At 38.1% G+C, this 17,535-nt stretch overlaps 1 protein-coding gene across 1 annotated transcript in view; it reads left to right on the forward strand.

Moving 5' to 3' along the window:
* The window catches only part of HSD17B12 (hydroxysteroid 17-beta dehydrogenase 12), a 161,110-nt gene that overhangs the window by 46,732 nt on the left and 96,843 nt on the right, over positions 1 to 17,535 (forward strand). Inside the window, exons 2-3 of the mRNA XM_059140306.1 lie at positions 10,290 to 10,336; positions 11,642 to 11,717. Coding sequence (XP_058996289.1) covers positions 10,290 to 10,336; positions 11,642 to 11,717 — 123 coding nt within the window. The remainder of the gene's footprint in view (positions 1 to 10,289; positions 10,337 to 11,641; positions 11,718 to 17,535) is intronic.

Raw genomic sequence — 17,535 nt, forward strand, 5'->3', positions numbered from 1 at the left:
TGACTGTATAAGATCTGGAAGCTAAGCCCTGGTCAGTTGCCAGTATTTTATATAATCTGTAACAAGCTAGACACTTCTGGATGCCAAGTTGGGATATTCTTTATAGTTGTCAGTTTTCATCTTCACAAAGGCTTGCAAATTCGGGTTCTGCTGTTATATTTATACAGGAAGACAGAGGCCCTTTTTTTTTTTTTTTTTAACCTCCCTTTTCCCCCTCCCTTTATTCACTTCCTCTACCTCAGTTCTGCCCCTGGCCATCTTACCTACCCTCAAAGCCAGTAGGGATAGGGGTGGTGCCTGTAGCTTCTTTCTGTGTATTGTTGAAAACTACCTTACTTACCTGTTTACTCCATAACAAAATGAAATCTGAGAATACTCAGTGTCAATGGAAGAAGCAAATCTTAATGACAAGAACAATGAACTGTCACTACATTGGTAATTTGCCATGCTTTCCTGAACCAGAATGGTTCATCTCCCCTTCCCCTTAATTCTGCTTTGGATTTGTTCACTTCATAGCCACACTGGCACATTATGAATGAAGTAGCTCCCTAACACTGAAAACAGTCTCTTTTCAAAGATAGCCTCAGATTCATCTACAGAAAATGTGTCTCTGCAGATTCATCATAAAGTTAAACTTCTCTCTGTTAAATTTCTTAAATTTCATTTTAGATCACTACTTGATGTTGAGAGAGGCCGAGGGATATATGGGGTTCTGTATAGTAGGTGACTGGACATTATTACAAGGAAAAAAAAAAAAAGCTGACAAAATAGTGGATAGTATCCTAAGAGGCTAGTTTTCCATTCATAATCTTTTTTCATTCATTTACTCATTCATTCATCCACTCATTAATCATCTACTTTTTGCAAGGCACTGTGCTAGCAGTTAGACTGTGGTGACCCCGGCAGACCCTTATATAAACCTTTGTGATTAATGTCATGAAGGGAGGGGGAGTATGGAGCACTGTGGGGGCAGAGAGCTAGGAGATTCTGTTTGTCAGAGCTCAAGGAAGCCTTAATGGGAGAGGAGATGTTCAAGTGAAGACCTCAAGGATGAGACAGAGACACTGGTTGGAGTGAAACTGGGACTAGAACAAGACTTTTGTGAAGAGAGAACTTGTTACCTTGTTGGTAATTTCAGCGTGTCCGGGGAAGTGAGTGGTAGGTGGAACTGTGATGGGTGTAAGGTAAGCTCATGGAAGACTTCGTGAAGAGTAAGGGTAGTGGGAAGCCATTGACTAGTTTTAGGCAGGGAAGTGATGTCAGATTTGCCTTTTGGAGGGATCATTTCAGCTGCAGTGAATTGGAGAGGAACAGGTGTGGGAGCAGGCAAATGACTGAGTGGCTGCTGGGGTAGTTATTGTGGGAGATGAATGATGGTAGCCCCGGGTGGTGCAGCCGGGAGAAGTGAATGGATTTGTGTTTCAGGTTTTATGTAACTGGCAAGAGAGAAACACTGTCACATCTTGACAGAAGAATGAGATCATAAAAATGGTGTTTGAGAAAGATAATTCTTAACTATGTAGCCCATGAACTAAGTGAGAAAGGACAAGCCTGTGTATGTTGGGATGATAGCTTAGGTTGGGGTGATAGCTATTATGAGAATTAACTGGATGATATGAATGAGGTACCTTGAGCAAATATTCTTGTAGTCATGTGAGTTGTAAATATTTTGTTTTAATAATCGACTTTATTGACAGCTTACTCTTGCTTTTCTGGGCCTATAGTCATGACTTTAAAAAGAGAGAAGTTTACTTTTCACCCAGCTTAAAGAAAACTAGAATATGTTTGATTCTCTGTGGTAAGCAGTAAAAAAGGGAACGATTAATTAAAAAAACATGGTAATTCCATGGAGTCCTCAGGAACCTTGATTCCTGTGAGTATGCACCTTCCCTTTAGCCTGTGGCTTCTACCCTCAAGGTTACTTGTGGTTCAAGACCGCCAGACTTCTGCCATCACTTTTGAATTGGCTAGATGAAGGTCAAAAAGGGGCCTCTCCCTGCTCAGTCAGCTTCCTGGCTGTGAGCAGCCATTCACTGTAATTTGAGGGGCTTATATTACCGCTTGGATCTTATTTCCAGAATCGAATACCAGCCACACCTGGCTGCTGAGGAGTTTGGGAAATAGAGTCTATATTCCAGGCCACAGTTGCTGGAAAGAAGGAAGGGAAGACAGTTGCCAACTGGGCTCTGGCCCAGATGTGCATAGAACATGAGAAGGAGTCGTCCCCGGGGGTATTTCAGTACTTGGCACCTTATTTCATTTTGGCTGACTGCTTAATTTTTTCATTTTAAGAAACCAACAGAAAAACAAGCAGTACTTCTAGTATGAATGATGTGGGAGCTGCTGGTCTTTGCTTCATTGGTTCCCATTGCAAGGTGGTAGGCATTTCAGAGTTAGATCAAGTATTTCCCAGAGCAGAAGATGATCTTAGGTACTGCATTGACGAATTTTAAAAATTTAAAACTTTTTTCCCTTTAAGGTTTCATTTATTTATTTGTGAGAGAGAGAGCACAAGCAGGCAGAGGCAGAGGGAGAAACAGGCTCCCCACTGAGCAAGGAGCCTGATGGAGGACTCCATCTTAGGACCTTAGGATCATGACCTGAGCTGGAGGCAGACGCTTAACCTACTAAGCCACCCAGGCGTCCCGAATTTTAAAAATTTTAATGGTTACATATATACATACACATTTTACACTAATATTCTATTTAATGGTAATTAAAACTGGTGGTCTTTTACAATAATCAAATAATTCAGTAAATAGTAGTCAAGTAAGTTTTCTGTTAAATTTTATTTTTAAGAACTCTGTTTTAAGAAAATGTTAAGTGACCTTGAGAAACAGGGGATTAAGCAGTGCTACACTGATTTTTGGGAAAGTGGAATAGATAAAAGAGTCTACCGGCTCAGTTTGTACCATCTTTCTATTCGTGGTAGGAAAGGACTTCTTTGTTAGAAAGGCAGAATACGCACATGGGTAAAAAATATCAAGAGTAGGAAGGATAAAAAATAGTAATCTATTTCATGTCTTTTCCCAATGTCCCAGAAGCAACATTAAAAGACTTTTGATTTAAGATATGGTATGGTTTGATTAGCTTCCTAAAATTAATAATGGTAGTTGACTCCCCAGACAATATGGCATCATCTTAATAGAGAGAATCACACTATTATTTTATGAAAATAAAAAATTAATGAACTCGATTAGGAGATTTTTCTATCCAACTACCAGCTGCTATATCTGCTACCACTTTAGGAATATTTGTGGCTTTAAAGCAGAGAATGGATCTTGTAAAGCAAAAGCAGTAGGACAATCCTTGTCTCCATTGTCTATGTCTTAAATAAATAAATTAAAATTCTTTTTTTACATCAAATGAGACTTTTCTGATTGACTGAAGTTTGACCGATCACTTGGTCATGTTTTTACATTATTGCAAACACTTACCTACAGTATGACATAGAGAACTAAAGAATTTGTCACTTCCTTTGATGGAGAAGGGGTAGTTGATCCCCCATTGCGTGGCCATTGTGTAGGTGACTGATTATTGTAGAACTACAGTGGTGCTTACAGAGATGACTAAGGAAGCCTCTGAGTTTCCAGTTTTATTTTTAAATAAAAAATACACAAAGAAATACTTTGTGTCCATAAAAATAATTTTTATACTTTTCTGTTTTCTTAGGGAAAAAATGTACTTGTGAGGTAATATTTGGCTCATCTATAACTATGCAATGCTGGATTTGATTTTGAGACTTAGAATATAGGAAAATGATATATTTTTTTAAAGACATTCATTTGAGAGAGAAAGAGTGCACGAGAGCACGTGCAGGGCAGAGGGCGAGGGGAAAGAAGCAGACGCCCCGTTGAGTGTAGAACCCTACACTGGGCTTGATCCCAGGACCCTGAGACTGTGACCTGAGCTGAAATCAAGAGCTGGGTGCTCAGCTGAGCCACCCAGGAGCCCCTAGAAAAATGATATTTTTATCTATCTAAAAAGATCAGGCTAAATTTTTAATATTTATATCTGTTTAAAAGTCAGATTGTTTATGCTTAATATTTAAAGTCCTAACCAGAGGATAGGTGATTTATAGAATACCTGATATCCAGAATGGATCTCATACGTCATTGTAGTCTCTAAAGTTGTGCACATAATAGTTTCTAAAAACTGTTCATTTGATTTAGATTTGATAGTTGATAGCAGGAGATGATAGGAAGAAGTGTTCTTGCTGGGAGTATAAAATCAGTTTTTTTTTGAGTAGTGTGTTTAGTATCTCATTCTCAACTAAAGTTAGTCTACTTTAGTATAATGTGTTTCAGAGGAAACTTGGGGAACTTCCCAGTTTTAAAATGATCAAATAACTGTATTTCTAGCCTCTTATATTTTGGAAATCCTCTCTAAAATTAGAACAGTGAGAAACAGGAAGCTCCAGTTTGATGAGACTAGGGGACTTCTGAAATCCCTTATTTCCCAATAAGAGCAAATGTAGGTGGAAGAGTGGTCCCTCACTTCAGAGAGCAGACACCAGAGTGCTCACAGACTGTCCACCATTGGGAAGCACACAGCTTTGCTTTTGGATCTCAGAAAAGCACAACTGGAAGTGTCAGGTACTTCAATGGACAGGAGTGGGGAAGACCAGATGTGCTTGAGACTCGGGGAAATCGGGCACGGGAGAAGGCAGAGGTGAGACACCTGACTGAGAGCAGGGGTTGAGGAAAAAGTCTGCAGACTAACAGCTGCTTACCTACCCAGCAGCCAAAAGATTGAAATGGGGAAATGCTTCTTAAGAGATAGTGAAGGGTCTCAGAGAAAAGATACTGACTTTTGTGGAATCTCTAATAAAAAAGCTGGTTTGCTCACTGGTTACCCTAGAGTGAGGTTCACATTGCAGTCACCCCACGTATGCACACGAATTGCCATATTGATGCTTCCAAGATGATATGGACCAAATCAGTCAAAAGGAATATAGAGGAAAGAGAATGTAAGGAGAAGAAAATGTTAATACAGTTGACCCTTGAACAACATGGGGATTAGGGAAATCCACGCAGTGCAGTGGAAAGCCTGCATTTTGGCTCCCCAGAAACTTAACTACAAATGGCTATTGCTGATTGGAAGCCCTACTGATACCAACAGTTGATAACATATATTTTATATTTTATGGATTAGCTGCCTGTATTCTTACACTGTGCTAGAGAAAAGAAAAGGTTATTTAGAAAATCATAAGGAAAACAAAATACAGTTATAGTACTGTACTGTATTTATAAAAATCTGTGTATAGGTGGACCCATGCAGTTCAAGTCCCTTTTGTTCAAGGGTCAACTGTATATAAATAACGTCTAGTTAATATCCTCAGAGATAAGAGAAGATAATAGGTGTATAATAAGAACAAGATACTCCTTAAAAAAAAAAAGAAAGAAAGAAAGAAAGAGGGCAAGAGCAATCAGAATAAAGGAGAGCTCTTCAAACTTAAAAATTTGACAGCCTAAAATTTAAAAGTCAATAGAAAGTTTGGAAGGTAAAGTTGAAGAAACTTCCAGGAAAGTAGAACAAAAAGAAAAATATGATTAATAGAGAAACTGTTATATCTAAATTCTGATTGATAAGAATTAGAGAGAAAAGTATGGGGAAGAAATTGTCAAAGAATCAATATAAGGAAACTGCCAGAATCAAAGATCATGGATTTTAAGGCCCGTCAGTGCCTAGCACCAATGAATAGAAGAAAACCACTGAAAAGTATATTATTGTGACAGATTGTTAAAGATTGAATGATAATCCTAAAAGCTCCGGTGACAAAAAAGCAGGTCACTTATAAATGGTCTGAACTCAGAATGGTGAAACACTTTTTGAACAGTACTGGTGCTAGAAGACAGTAGAGAGTTGTCTTCAATTTTTTGTTGTTGTTGTTAAAAATTATTTCCTACTTAGAATTTTAACCTAGTTAAACTATTATGTATGAGGTTAGCATATAGACTTTCTAAAAAAAAAAAAAGGTATACACAATCAAAAAAGTATCTCTTAAACTATCAAAAAAAAAAGTTTCTCTTAAGCTGTCACATGAATTTAATAGGATATTTTGGATGGATGTTATATTAGAATAGAAGGACATTCAGTAACAAGAAAATCTGAAAAAATCTTTTGTTGAAAATACAGTAGTTCCCTCTTTTATCTGAGGTTGTGCTCTCTGTAGTTTCATTTAGCTGCAGTCAGCTGTGGTCCAGAAGCAGATGATCCTCCTTCTGACATCTTGTTAGAAGGTCACTAGTAGCCTAACACTACATCATGATGCCTACATCATTCACCTCAGTTCATTTCATCGTGTGGACATTTTATCTAACATCATCCCAAGAAGGCTGAATATAGTACAATAGGGTTTTGTGAGAGAGACCATATTCACATAACTTTTATTATAGTACATTAGAATTGTTCTATTTTATTATTAACATTGTTAATCTCTTACAATGCCTAACATAAATTGAACTTTATCATAGGTATGTATGTCTAGGAAAAACCATAGTGTATATAAGGCGTGGTGCTCTACATAGTTTCAAGCATCACAAGCGGTCTTGGAATGTATCCCCCATGGAAAAGAGGGGACTACTATAATATACCAATATTCGTTCATGAATTGTGACAAATATTAGATGTTAGTAATAGGAAAACCCGACTCGAAATATAGAGATCCCCCTGTATTATATTCACATTTTTTGGTTAAGTCTAAAAAACTATTCTAAAATAAAAAGTTTATTTTGAAAAACTGTTTACAAAACTGTGTCTTTGTGCATCTGTCCTTGGGAAGCTATTGGTGGATGTGATCCCTAATGAGGGAGTAGAATAAGATCTAGAAATAAGATATTCAACAGAAGAGGGAGGCCAAAGGAATTCCCATGGTTATGTTCTAGAACAACAGCTGTGCAGCACAGTAGCCATTCCAGGGAGGAGCAGGATAAAAGCTGGAGGGAACCGGGAAGTAATCTCTATGGGGGAGAAAAAAAAAGAAAAAACAAATCATGGGATTGACTCTGTGGAAAATTGTACTGAGAGGCTGGTAGGGAATGGGAGATTTAAAAAGAAACCTTTGCAAATGGAAGAAAAGGCAATTTGACTATAGGAAAATAAAAATGTTGACCAAGAAAGGAAATGTAATTATACTATATTATTTGATTCACTAGTGAGTAATATATTTATCTAGCCACAATAATTGTTGTATGATAAGGAATTTGACTGGCCTTCATCCCTGGTCCTGGTGGGGAGAATCTAAATCCTTGGAATTTCCTGAGTGACAGGATTGTCTTTATTATTCATGGTGGGCCCCGATACTTTGACAGGACTCATAGTGGGATCCTGGATAGCTTCAAGATGGGGGCTGGTCATGCCATAAAAACCAACCATGTGATTAGAAGATTGGAGGTCTGAGCCATGTGACATCAGTTCAATCTTTCAATCTCTGGGAGGGAAGGGGGGGTTGGGGGTTGAGGTCAGTGATACAGTCAACCATGCCTTTGTAATGGAGCTCATTAAAAATGCTGAATATTGAAGCTTGATGTGGCTTCCTAGTTGGTGAACATACTGGTGTTCTGTGAGGGTGAAGTGCCCTGATTCAGAGAGGGCACAGAAGCTGTGCATTTAGGATCTTCTTAGACCTTGCTCCTTGTGGCTGTTCACTTGGTTGGTCCTGATTTGTATTTTTTTTTTTTTTTTTTGAAAAACTGTAATCACAAAATTTTTTTTTTAAGATTTTATTTATTTATTTGTCAGAGACAGAGAGAGAGAGAGTGAGTGAGCACAGGCAGGCAGAGGCAGAGGGAGAAGCAGGCTCCCTGCCGAGGAAGGAGCCCGATGTGGGACTCAATCCCAGGACCCTGGGATCACGACCCGAGCCGAAGGCAGCTGCTTAACCAACTGAGCCACCCAGGCGTCCCCTGTAATCACAAATTTTTAAGTCCTGAGTCCTGTGACTTATTTAGTGAATTGCTGAACCCGAGGAGTTGCAGGAACCCTGAATTTTGCAGTCAGTCAGCGTAGATGCCTGTCAGGACCTCTGAATTTACAACTAATGCCTGGTACATGGACAGTTGCAAGGGCCCATGTCCTAAGGCTAGTGTTAGAATTGAGTTACATTATTAAAATAACGTACACACTGAGTATTGACAGAGCACGCTCTCTCGCCCCCCCAACCCTAAAAGCACAAATATCACTGTTCTGCAACATCTAATGAACTTCTGTATCTCAGTGGTTAACAGTGGCTGCTAATAAAACAACAAAGACAGATAACCAGACCTGTGCCTCCTGATGTAAATATGTGTCATTGCTTGTGAAGTATTCTTACCAAAAACATCAAACTTGAATTTGATCAAGTATTGATAGGTAACCACTAGGGCACAGAAGAACATGTTATATGACATCAGGGGAATGTAATCAGTAAATGCCATGCTGGGAAAGTAATAGGACCCAGTATCTTCGACAAGTAGTAGGGAAGTTGGGGCTTGGGGGAGGAAGGGGAGAGGGAGGGAGTAGAAGCAGAGGAGAAAGAGATGGAGATTGAATAAATAGATACAGAAAGGTAGATGGATAGATAGACCTATAGTCTAAAAGTAGACATTAACCAATTTTAAGTATGGAAGTTATTTAATCCTGATTTGACCAAATTATTAGAAGTTTTCTGGAACACTTGGGGGAATTTACATACTGATTAGATAACTGATGTTTGATTTGAGATTAGATAATTTAATTAGGACTTATTATTTACAGTTTAGGAATGTGATAATGGTATTGTGGCTATTTAAAATAACATATAATGAAGTTCTTATGAAGTCATATGATGTTAGTGATTTACTTAATCTGAGGTGGAAGGAAGTGGGTGGGGGTATATAGTTGAAGCAACATTATTTAAAATCAAGTTGATAGTCTTTGAAGCTGGGTTATGGGTACATAGGAGTTTGTTATACTGTTTTTATTTTTTGATATGTTTGCCCGTGTGTAATTTGGAAAAAGTGTTTTTAGTACAAATACAAGAAAATCCTACTTTACTCCATAACTTGTTTTCCATAATTTGTAAATGGCTTGGAAAATCTCAGAGAAGTTTGAGGCACATCCCTAACAATTTGGAGGGGATAGCTATGCTCTGAATTTGTAACAAGAGTCATTCCAGTATTTCAGAGATAAGGTACCATAATGAAGCCTGACCCATTATATTTTCAAATGTTTCTGCTACATAAGATTTTTGAGGGGCACCTGGGTGGTTCAGTTGGTTAAGCATATGCCTTTGGCTTGGGTCCTGATCCCAGGGTCCTGGGATGGAGCCCCACATCAGGCTCTCTGCTCAGTGGCATGTCTGCTTCTTCCTCTCCCTCTGTGCTCTTCTTACTTTCTCTCTCTCTCTCGATAAATAAAATCTTTAAAAAAAAGAAAAAAGGTTTTTGAGCTTGTAAGATAAATATACTTTCCTATAGAATAAATCATACTCTATTTCTTTTTATTGCCCATAATTTCAAAAAATTAAGTTTATTGAAGTATAACAGGTATATACATAAATATGCATTTTTAAAGTGAATTCTTTCAGACTTTTATACCCAAATCAAGATAAAGGATATACATCCTCTACCCCAGAGATCCCTTAATGTCCCTTCCTTGTCATCTACCCCCTCACCCAGAGGTAATCAATATTCTGATTTCCGTCATTGTAGATTAGTTTCACCTTTTTTGGGGGCGGGGGAGACCTTCATAAATGGAATCATAACAGTTTGCATGCTTTTATGTCAGGCTTTTTTCACTTGGCATAATATCTGGGAGATTAGTGCATGTTTTGAATATATCAGTAGTTCTTTTTTATTGCTATATAGTATTCCGTTATAGGAATATACCTCCATTTACTTATTCTCTTGTAGATCAATGTTTGGGCCTGTTTACCTATTATGCATAAATAAAGCTACCATGGACATTCTTTTGGTAGACATGATCCGTTCATACTTCTTGGAAATTGCTAGGTCACAGGGTATGCCCTGTTTAGTTCTGGACCTAATGCCAAATAGCTTTTTTTCAAAGTGATTGTATCAAATTTACTGTGCCACCAGCAATGTATGAAAGTTCCAGTTCCTCCACAACCTTGTCAAGACATGGTGTTACAGCCCTTTAAATTTTAGTTCCTTTGGTGGGTATTCTGTCTTAAATTTGAATCACTAGTGTTCCTTCATCTTTTACGTTCAAGTATTACACAGGTCCTCTGGTGTATAATTGGTGGGTCCTATCCTATGATTGGTTCTTCATTATAGTTCTTAAACTAAGCTGTTTTTTTCTTTTCTCAGTTGTCACAGGTAGTACTGATGGAATTGGAAAATCATATGCAGAAGAGGTAGGTAATTTTCAAGACCTTCTTGGTATAAAAATAAAACAACAAATACAGGATGATCTCTTACAGTTGCTTTGATTTTTGAAGTTAAAAACAAATACACTGCTTTATAGTACAATAGGTATGCTTTATTTCTCATCAGAAACCCCACACTTGCTCAAAGACAATTTTAATAAATTTTTGTGCAAAAATGAGTATAAAACTTTCTGTTCCAGTAAGTTGGAATTGGGGAAAATGTAGCATAGTTTTATTTTATATTGTGTAATTATGGACAGTCCTTCGTCAGTTGTTTTGAACTCTTTTCCAAAAGGAGGTTATGTTATTAGGCAATAGTTATATTTCCAGGCTAGTCCATGGCATCGTTTCTATATAAGGAAGACTAAGATTGATGAAAAGATATTGACAGACATGGACAAAGGGTTCAAGGTCTCTGTAATGTCATGAAAGGATAGGGACCGTGGTAATTTGAGGGCCATTGTACAAAGCAGTAGTGTTGGTAGTACTCTTTGAAGGCAAGCTTCCCTGCCCTCTGGTTCTGCAGAGGCATCACAGCTTATGATATCGCCCAATTCTGATGACAGTCTTGGCAGATCTTTTTTAAAGCTTTTATGGGTGCCTGGGTGGCTCAGTCTGTTAAGCCACTGCCTTCAGCTCAGGTCATGATCCCAAGGTCCTAGGATCTTGCCCCGCATCAGGCTCCCTGCTCAGTGGGGAGTCTGGTTCTCCCTCTCCTTGTGCTCTCTCTCTCAAATAAATAAACAAATTAAAAAAAGTAAACCTGACTTTTAAATTATAGAAGTAGTGGGTACTATTTATTTATTTATTTTTGAAAAATTATTTATTTTAGAGGGAGATTGTGAGCATGAGTGGGAGGGGCGGAGAGAGAAGAAGAGAGACTCTCAAGCCGACTCTGCATGTAGGGCTTGAGCTCATGACCCTAAGATCATGACTTGAGCCCAAACTGAGAGGCATTTAACCCGCCACACCACCCAGATGCCCCAGTACTTATGATTTTAAAAACTAAAGCAGTGTAGATGGGTGTAAAGTGAAAAGTAAAAGTTTTATTCTTTCTGAAATCCTTTGACATTTGTATACTAGCTTGATTCAAAAAGACAGCCCTTTGGAAGACTCCTTTATAAAGTCTTCATTTTGAATTGACCATTCATTACTACTTAAGTTTATTTATTTATTTTTTTGTTGGGTTTATCATTTTATCAGATTATCTTAAAATGAGAGTTTATCTGATTTCTGTTTTTTAATGATATGTACAGGTGTGATTCAACTGCTTGGTGTTTTTTATTGTTTCAGTTAGCAAAACATGGAATGAAGGTTGTCCTTATCAGCAGATCACAGGATAAACTGAATCAAGTTTCCAGTGAAATAAGTAAGTTTTTCACCCTCTTCTTTCATATTTACAAAAGGAACACAGCTAATCTAAGTTGAATGTTTTCAAGTAGGTATCTAGCACTGACGTATTTATAGTTGAGAACGCTTCTTTCTTATGTTGTTAAAAGGTGTGCTTTAAAATGGGTCATCAACTTTTTTCAAATTAATATGGGACTGTTAAAATTTCCTTAAAATGTCTTTTCCTGACTCATTTAAGTTGTTTTTAGGAGTCAGCTTCTCTGATTATTTTTTCATGTTCTACTTAAACACCTGAATTCCTTTTCTGTTGCTTTATTTCAGTATTCTTGCATTTTTTTTTACTCTTTGACATCATTGCCTCTAAATTTTTTTTTATATGTAATTGAAGAAAAATAGAGAAGGCAGCCTATATATATATATATATATATATATATATATATATCTTTTGAGCTTTCTTTTTAGTCAGCTGTGCTGGAGACCTGAATTGCTATGTAGCAAAGATTCTTAACTCATGTCTAATTAACCAACCCGATGGGTAAAGTAGTCCTGTCCATTCCTTGGTAGAGCACACCACTGTTCCCAGGGTGCTGACCGTTTGTGGCCGGTCGGCTTCTGAGTGTGAGGCTTTGGCACATTTCCCCCCACGAGTTAAGTTACTTGCTTTAAGAGTCAGCGCTGTGTGTTCCCAAACTTAGGCTGAATGCATTTATTATTTAATATTCCACACAGATGCAATATTTGTTTAAAAAGGGGGAGTTGTTTCTATGAAAACTAATTTGAGTGCTCTGAAAAGGGTGAGAAAAGCGAGTTCCTTCAGAAATCGGCTGTCAAATTAGGGGTGAACAAGACAAATGTAAACTAATTGGAAAAAATGATTAAAAATAAGAAATTTGCTCTCGTTTCATATGTGTTGAGATTTTTGCTGCACTTTACAAGAACTGAAACTGCAATCATAAAGGATGCATTATGAGCGTGGGCGAGACAGGAGTCAGCAGACCTAAACTCTTATGGAAGGCAGGGGTCCTACCTGGACGATTGGTGAATGAATTACATTTATGCAAGATTTAAATTAAATAAAATGGTTACAACATGTATTTATCGTTTTCTAGGATTCCCGCTTTAACTTGTGTGAGTAGCCAACTAACAAACTGCTCCAATTCTTTCAGATGAGAGATTTCTTCTGTATTTTTTTTCAGTGTTATTGAGATATAATTGATGTAGAACATTGTGTAAGTTTAAGGTGTACCACATACTGTATTTTATTATTAACATTACTACCTACCATTAGCATTCATATGGTGCTTTATTATTTATTTATTCCCTCACATGTATTATCCTTTTTAAGCTTTCAAACATCCTTGTGAGGTGAATATTTTTGTTATTGTTTCTTTCCAAATCATAACTGGTCCTGCTGGATAGATTATATATAAATGCACTTTATCTTTTTTTTTTTTTTTAAAGATTTTATTTATTTATTTGACAGAGAGAGATTACAAGCAGGCAGAGAGGAAGGTAGAGAGAGAGAGAGAGGGAGGAGGAAGCAGGCTCCCTGCTGAGAAGAGAGCCCGATGCGGGACTCGATCCCAGGACCCTGAGATCATGACCTGAGCCGAAGGCAGCGGCTTAACCCACTGAGCCACCCAGGCGCCCAATGCACTTTATCTTTATGTAAAAAAAGATCTTTACAAATACCGATATTAAGTATGCTAAGTCTTGTTTTTTTTCTTAAAAAAATTTTTTTTTTAACCCTGTTATGGTCACAGATTTTTATATCTTTAGCATTTAAGGATTTTAACTTTCAAGTTTTGAATTATGTAAACACAGCTCTGAAGGTTCAAGACATATAGTATTTGGCAGTTTGTCTAAGGTGTGAATTTGACTTAAGCCATGGCACTGATGAGCCCCGTGCAGTTAGCTTAGGTAGTTGAACTTTACATAGTGCCTGGATCTTAACACTGTTTCTTTCTTAGTTACTTGTGCTCATGTGTATAATTAACTCTTACAGTGATAAAAATGTGTTGGTGCATGTGTAGATGACCAACTGACTGTTAATGAAAGCATTTGCTCATGGCTGGAAGTTAAGGTTTATAGGTGAAAAATAGAACCTTTGATGAAATGGAATGTTGAATTTTTGAAATGCTGTGATCTGAACGAATCCACCGTCTACTTGATCCCAAGACAAGTAAAAACTCCCTCATGACAGGCTTTGAGAAAGTGCTCCAGCCTGTACAAAAAATTGCTCAGCAGGCCAGAAGTATACTTTAATGATATTTGAGAATTTATTAGCTTGTGATATGAGGTGACATGCGACTATGGGCAGAGAGGTACAGTTCTGGATAAAGACAGGATCCTGTTCAAACATTTTCATGAAGGGACAGATGGTGATGCACTGAATTGACCTTTACTTTGTTTTCCTGGGTGTCGTATAAATTAAATGAGAAAGGTAGTATCAGCAGACCAGGTCGTCAGTTCTAAGCTGAAGAAATACAAAGAGGAGTTTATGTATACCTGTACAGGTTTTCAGCTCAGATGTAAATCATCTCTTTGTCAGGATAGTTTTTTCATGCACATCTCTATTCCAGGAGAAGGAGGGAGCACAATTTAATGTCGACGAAGACAGAATAACTCTGTTTATGCCTTTAGCACATCTTTATTGAATGCCTGTGTACCAGGCTCTGTGCTAGCTGGTCAGTGTACAGTGGTGAGTGTGGCAGAAGCTTTTCTTGCTTTCATGGAACTTCTATGCTGGTGGAGGAGACAGAGGAAAATAGGTAAAAAAGCAAAAACAAAAAAACAAAAAAACAAAGCAAAGCAAATCAGACAAATAAATAATTGCAGTTTGTAATAGTGCCATGAAAGAAACAAACAAGGAGAGAACATGGAGAGGTTCTCATTTTGTAGCATTGTGAATTTTATGACTGACCGGGTGTTAAAGGCCAGACTAATAGCCTCTTGCCCATATAGTGCCACTCTGGTTATGCAGCTGGAGCCTTAGGTGCCAAGAATATGCACTGGGCCCTCTTAGGGGGTATAGTGCGGAGGGGTTGTATGTGCAAGCTGCACACGATAAATCCGCTCCAGCGTTCCTCTTTTGTTAAGCCTTTGAATCCCTGCCTCTACATTATGCCAAGAAAGTTGTAGCCTCTCAGTCTTACTAGACGGAAGGCCGTCATGGGGTCCCAAGTTGCAGTCAGCCACCCAAGTCAACTCTTGGAGCGCCTTCCAGTTGTACGAGCTAACAGTTAAGTCCTAAATCTCTGGTGATTCCTGTCTTAAAAAAAATATCCCAGTCTGGTATTGGATTATGTTTTCCTTGGCCTAACACTCTTCAAATCATTCTCACCCAGATTTCCTAGCCATCTCCCAGTACAAATGAGCACACTTGTGCAGTTATTTTTGTGTGTCAACCACTACTTTATGGATCTGACTTTATCCTTGTTCCTCAAAGAATGCTTGTGATCTTACCCTGTTACGAGTAGCAGTAGGGGGATCGTCTGGTTGGGTCGTGAGGAGAAGAAGAATTTTCTTGCAAGGAAACTGCCTTAAAGTTATCGTGAGGTACTGCAGGTTCTTCTGTCCAGGGAAAACGAATCTCTTCCAACACAGGAGAGAAGGGTGTTTCTCTTTGCATTGGCAAGGGAGGCTCAGAATGGCTTAGGGGTTCAAGCTCCTTGGCTTCAGTTGAGCCCACACAGATATCCCATCCCGAGTCTTCTTCAGTGTTCTCACTTCCATACATGAGACGTGGTGAGTCTGGGAGCGCAGCTTACACACTGTAATTCTGCCCCTGACTCAGTTAAAGCCGATGTTAGCAAGGGGAAGCCTGTGGCTGTAAAACATGAGAGTTTTTCCTAGGGCTGCCATAGAAGGCCTCTGCTTCTCTGCTCAGCAATGGGACTGAAAGCTTAAAGGCCCAAGCTGGTCATTTGAGATGAAGCTGTGCCATACTACAATCTCTGTGTTCATCACTTCTGCCAACTCAAATATGACGGCCACTTGGTCCCTTAAGGCGCTTCTTCAGAGGATACGGTATTATAATCGGCAGCCAGCATTCATTTGATTAGTGGCGATGCGACTGCATTATGGATCAAATCAGACCAATACCAGAAAATCCTTTGAGGTCTGTTTTTGGGGATCCCACTCCTGATACCAGTTTCTGTATCAGTCAGACTTGAGTCCAGAAACAGAAGTCAGGCAAGTTAGTTTAACTAGGCTAACTTGTCTTTTCTAGTCCAGCCCTCACATTCACTCCAGGAGGTTAAACTCCTCCCTCCTTTCCTACGTGACGTGACAGAAAGAAGAAAAGAGGAAAGGAGGGGATTGAAAAAGAAACCACATGCCAACTGAGAAAAACCAGGACTCTTCTGGGCTCCTGTCACCTTCTGACTCTTCATTATGTAAACTTGGGGATTCTATTTCTTTAGAAGCAATTTCTTGTGAGTGTGGAGGACAACCTACTTACAAAATTTCTTCAGGAGAATTTTTAAAGGATTATATATAGTTTAGTAGGGAACTAAATGTTTTGCCAACAATGGATAAGTGCCTTCTCGGGATCAACTGCTTTGATGAATTTTCGCTTCTTTTTGAGGATAACTGTCACCTGTTGAATTAATACAAGCTGAGAGTCAACACCTATATAATAAGCTTCGTTTATTATCTTTGTTAGCCAGGATTATTAATATATTTAGTATTTGGTCAATTTTGATTTGTCAAAGCAAAACCCTCCTAGATAATGTTTGAACTCTGAACTATATTTTTACTTGCAAAAAGCACAATGCAAAGACTAGCTTTTAGAACAACTTATTGGCTCACAGAATAGAGAGATGGTGATATTTACAGTTCATATTAGTACATGGCAGTTGGTAATTCTGATTGCATTCACTTTAATCAGCTTTGATTAAAAAGAATACAAATTCTGTCTTTGATTAAAACAAATAAAACAAGGGGTGTTTGGCTTAGTCAGAAGCATTTGACTCTTGATCTCTGGTCAGGTCAAGAGTCTAAGCCCCATGTTGTAGAGATTACTTGAATTAAAAAACAAACAAACAAGGTGTTTGTTTTTTTAATTACTAAAATTAAAAAACAAACAAACAAGGTGTTTCTCTCTTTTTGTTAATTATCTTAGGGTGTAAAGCTCTGGGATGACCCTGTAATTCCATGGTCTCTTAAGAAATGCTTTTAGAAATGTAAATCTTACTAGTCAGGTAGTCAATAGAGGGATAGGGTTAGGTTAAAAAAGAATCACTTTCATTTTGTTCAAATCTTACCTCTGATCAAATCTTTGTAGTTAGGTATAGATTTGACCAAATAAGTTTGTTTCACCATTTTCTGATGCACTCTCAGTATCATTAATGTGATGCCTTGTTTTATTTAGCCTGTTTTATTTACATAAGGACAACAAGGTAATAGTAAACCATTTTACTTTCATGTTTAATGAAACTAGAACCACATGATGTCAGGGTTAGAGAGTTGACCATGCAGCCCCTAGAATCTCAAATGTTTTTCTGGCACTTCTGTAGTTATCGGAAACATTTTTATTGCCCTTGCAGTTCCCATATGCTAAAGTAATGAACTACCAGGAACCAAAAGCCTCCCATTTTGTCTGTGGTGCCTCTGATTGTAGAGGTATCCTCTTACTCCAAGATCCCCAGATTTGTCAAAGTTTCCAGAAAGTAACATTCTGTACCACCCATGAGACCAAGGTCCCAGAAGATCCTGGCTACCACACAGGTGCCAGGACAGTTTCTTTGAAGCCTTGTTTCTACATATTGGAGTGGAATTATTGTTCCTTACTAGTGGGCTTGTCATGCCTAATTAAATGAGATTTACCGTTAAAT

This window comes from Mustela lutreola, chromosome 1 (assembly GCF_030435805.1).
Source record: "Mustela lutreola isolate mMusLut2 chromosome 1, mMusLut2.pri, whole genome shotgun sequence".
NCBI classification, from domain to species: Eukaryota; Metazoa; Chordata; class Mammalia; order Carnivora; family Mustelidae; genus Mustela; species Mustela lutreola.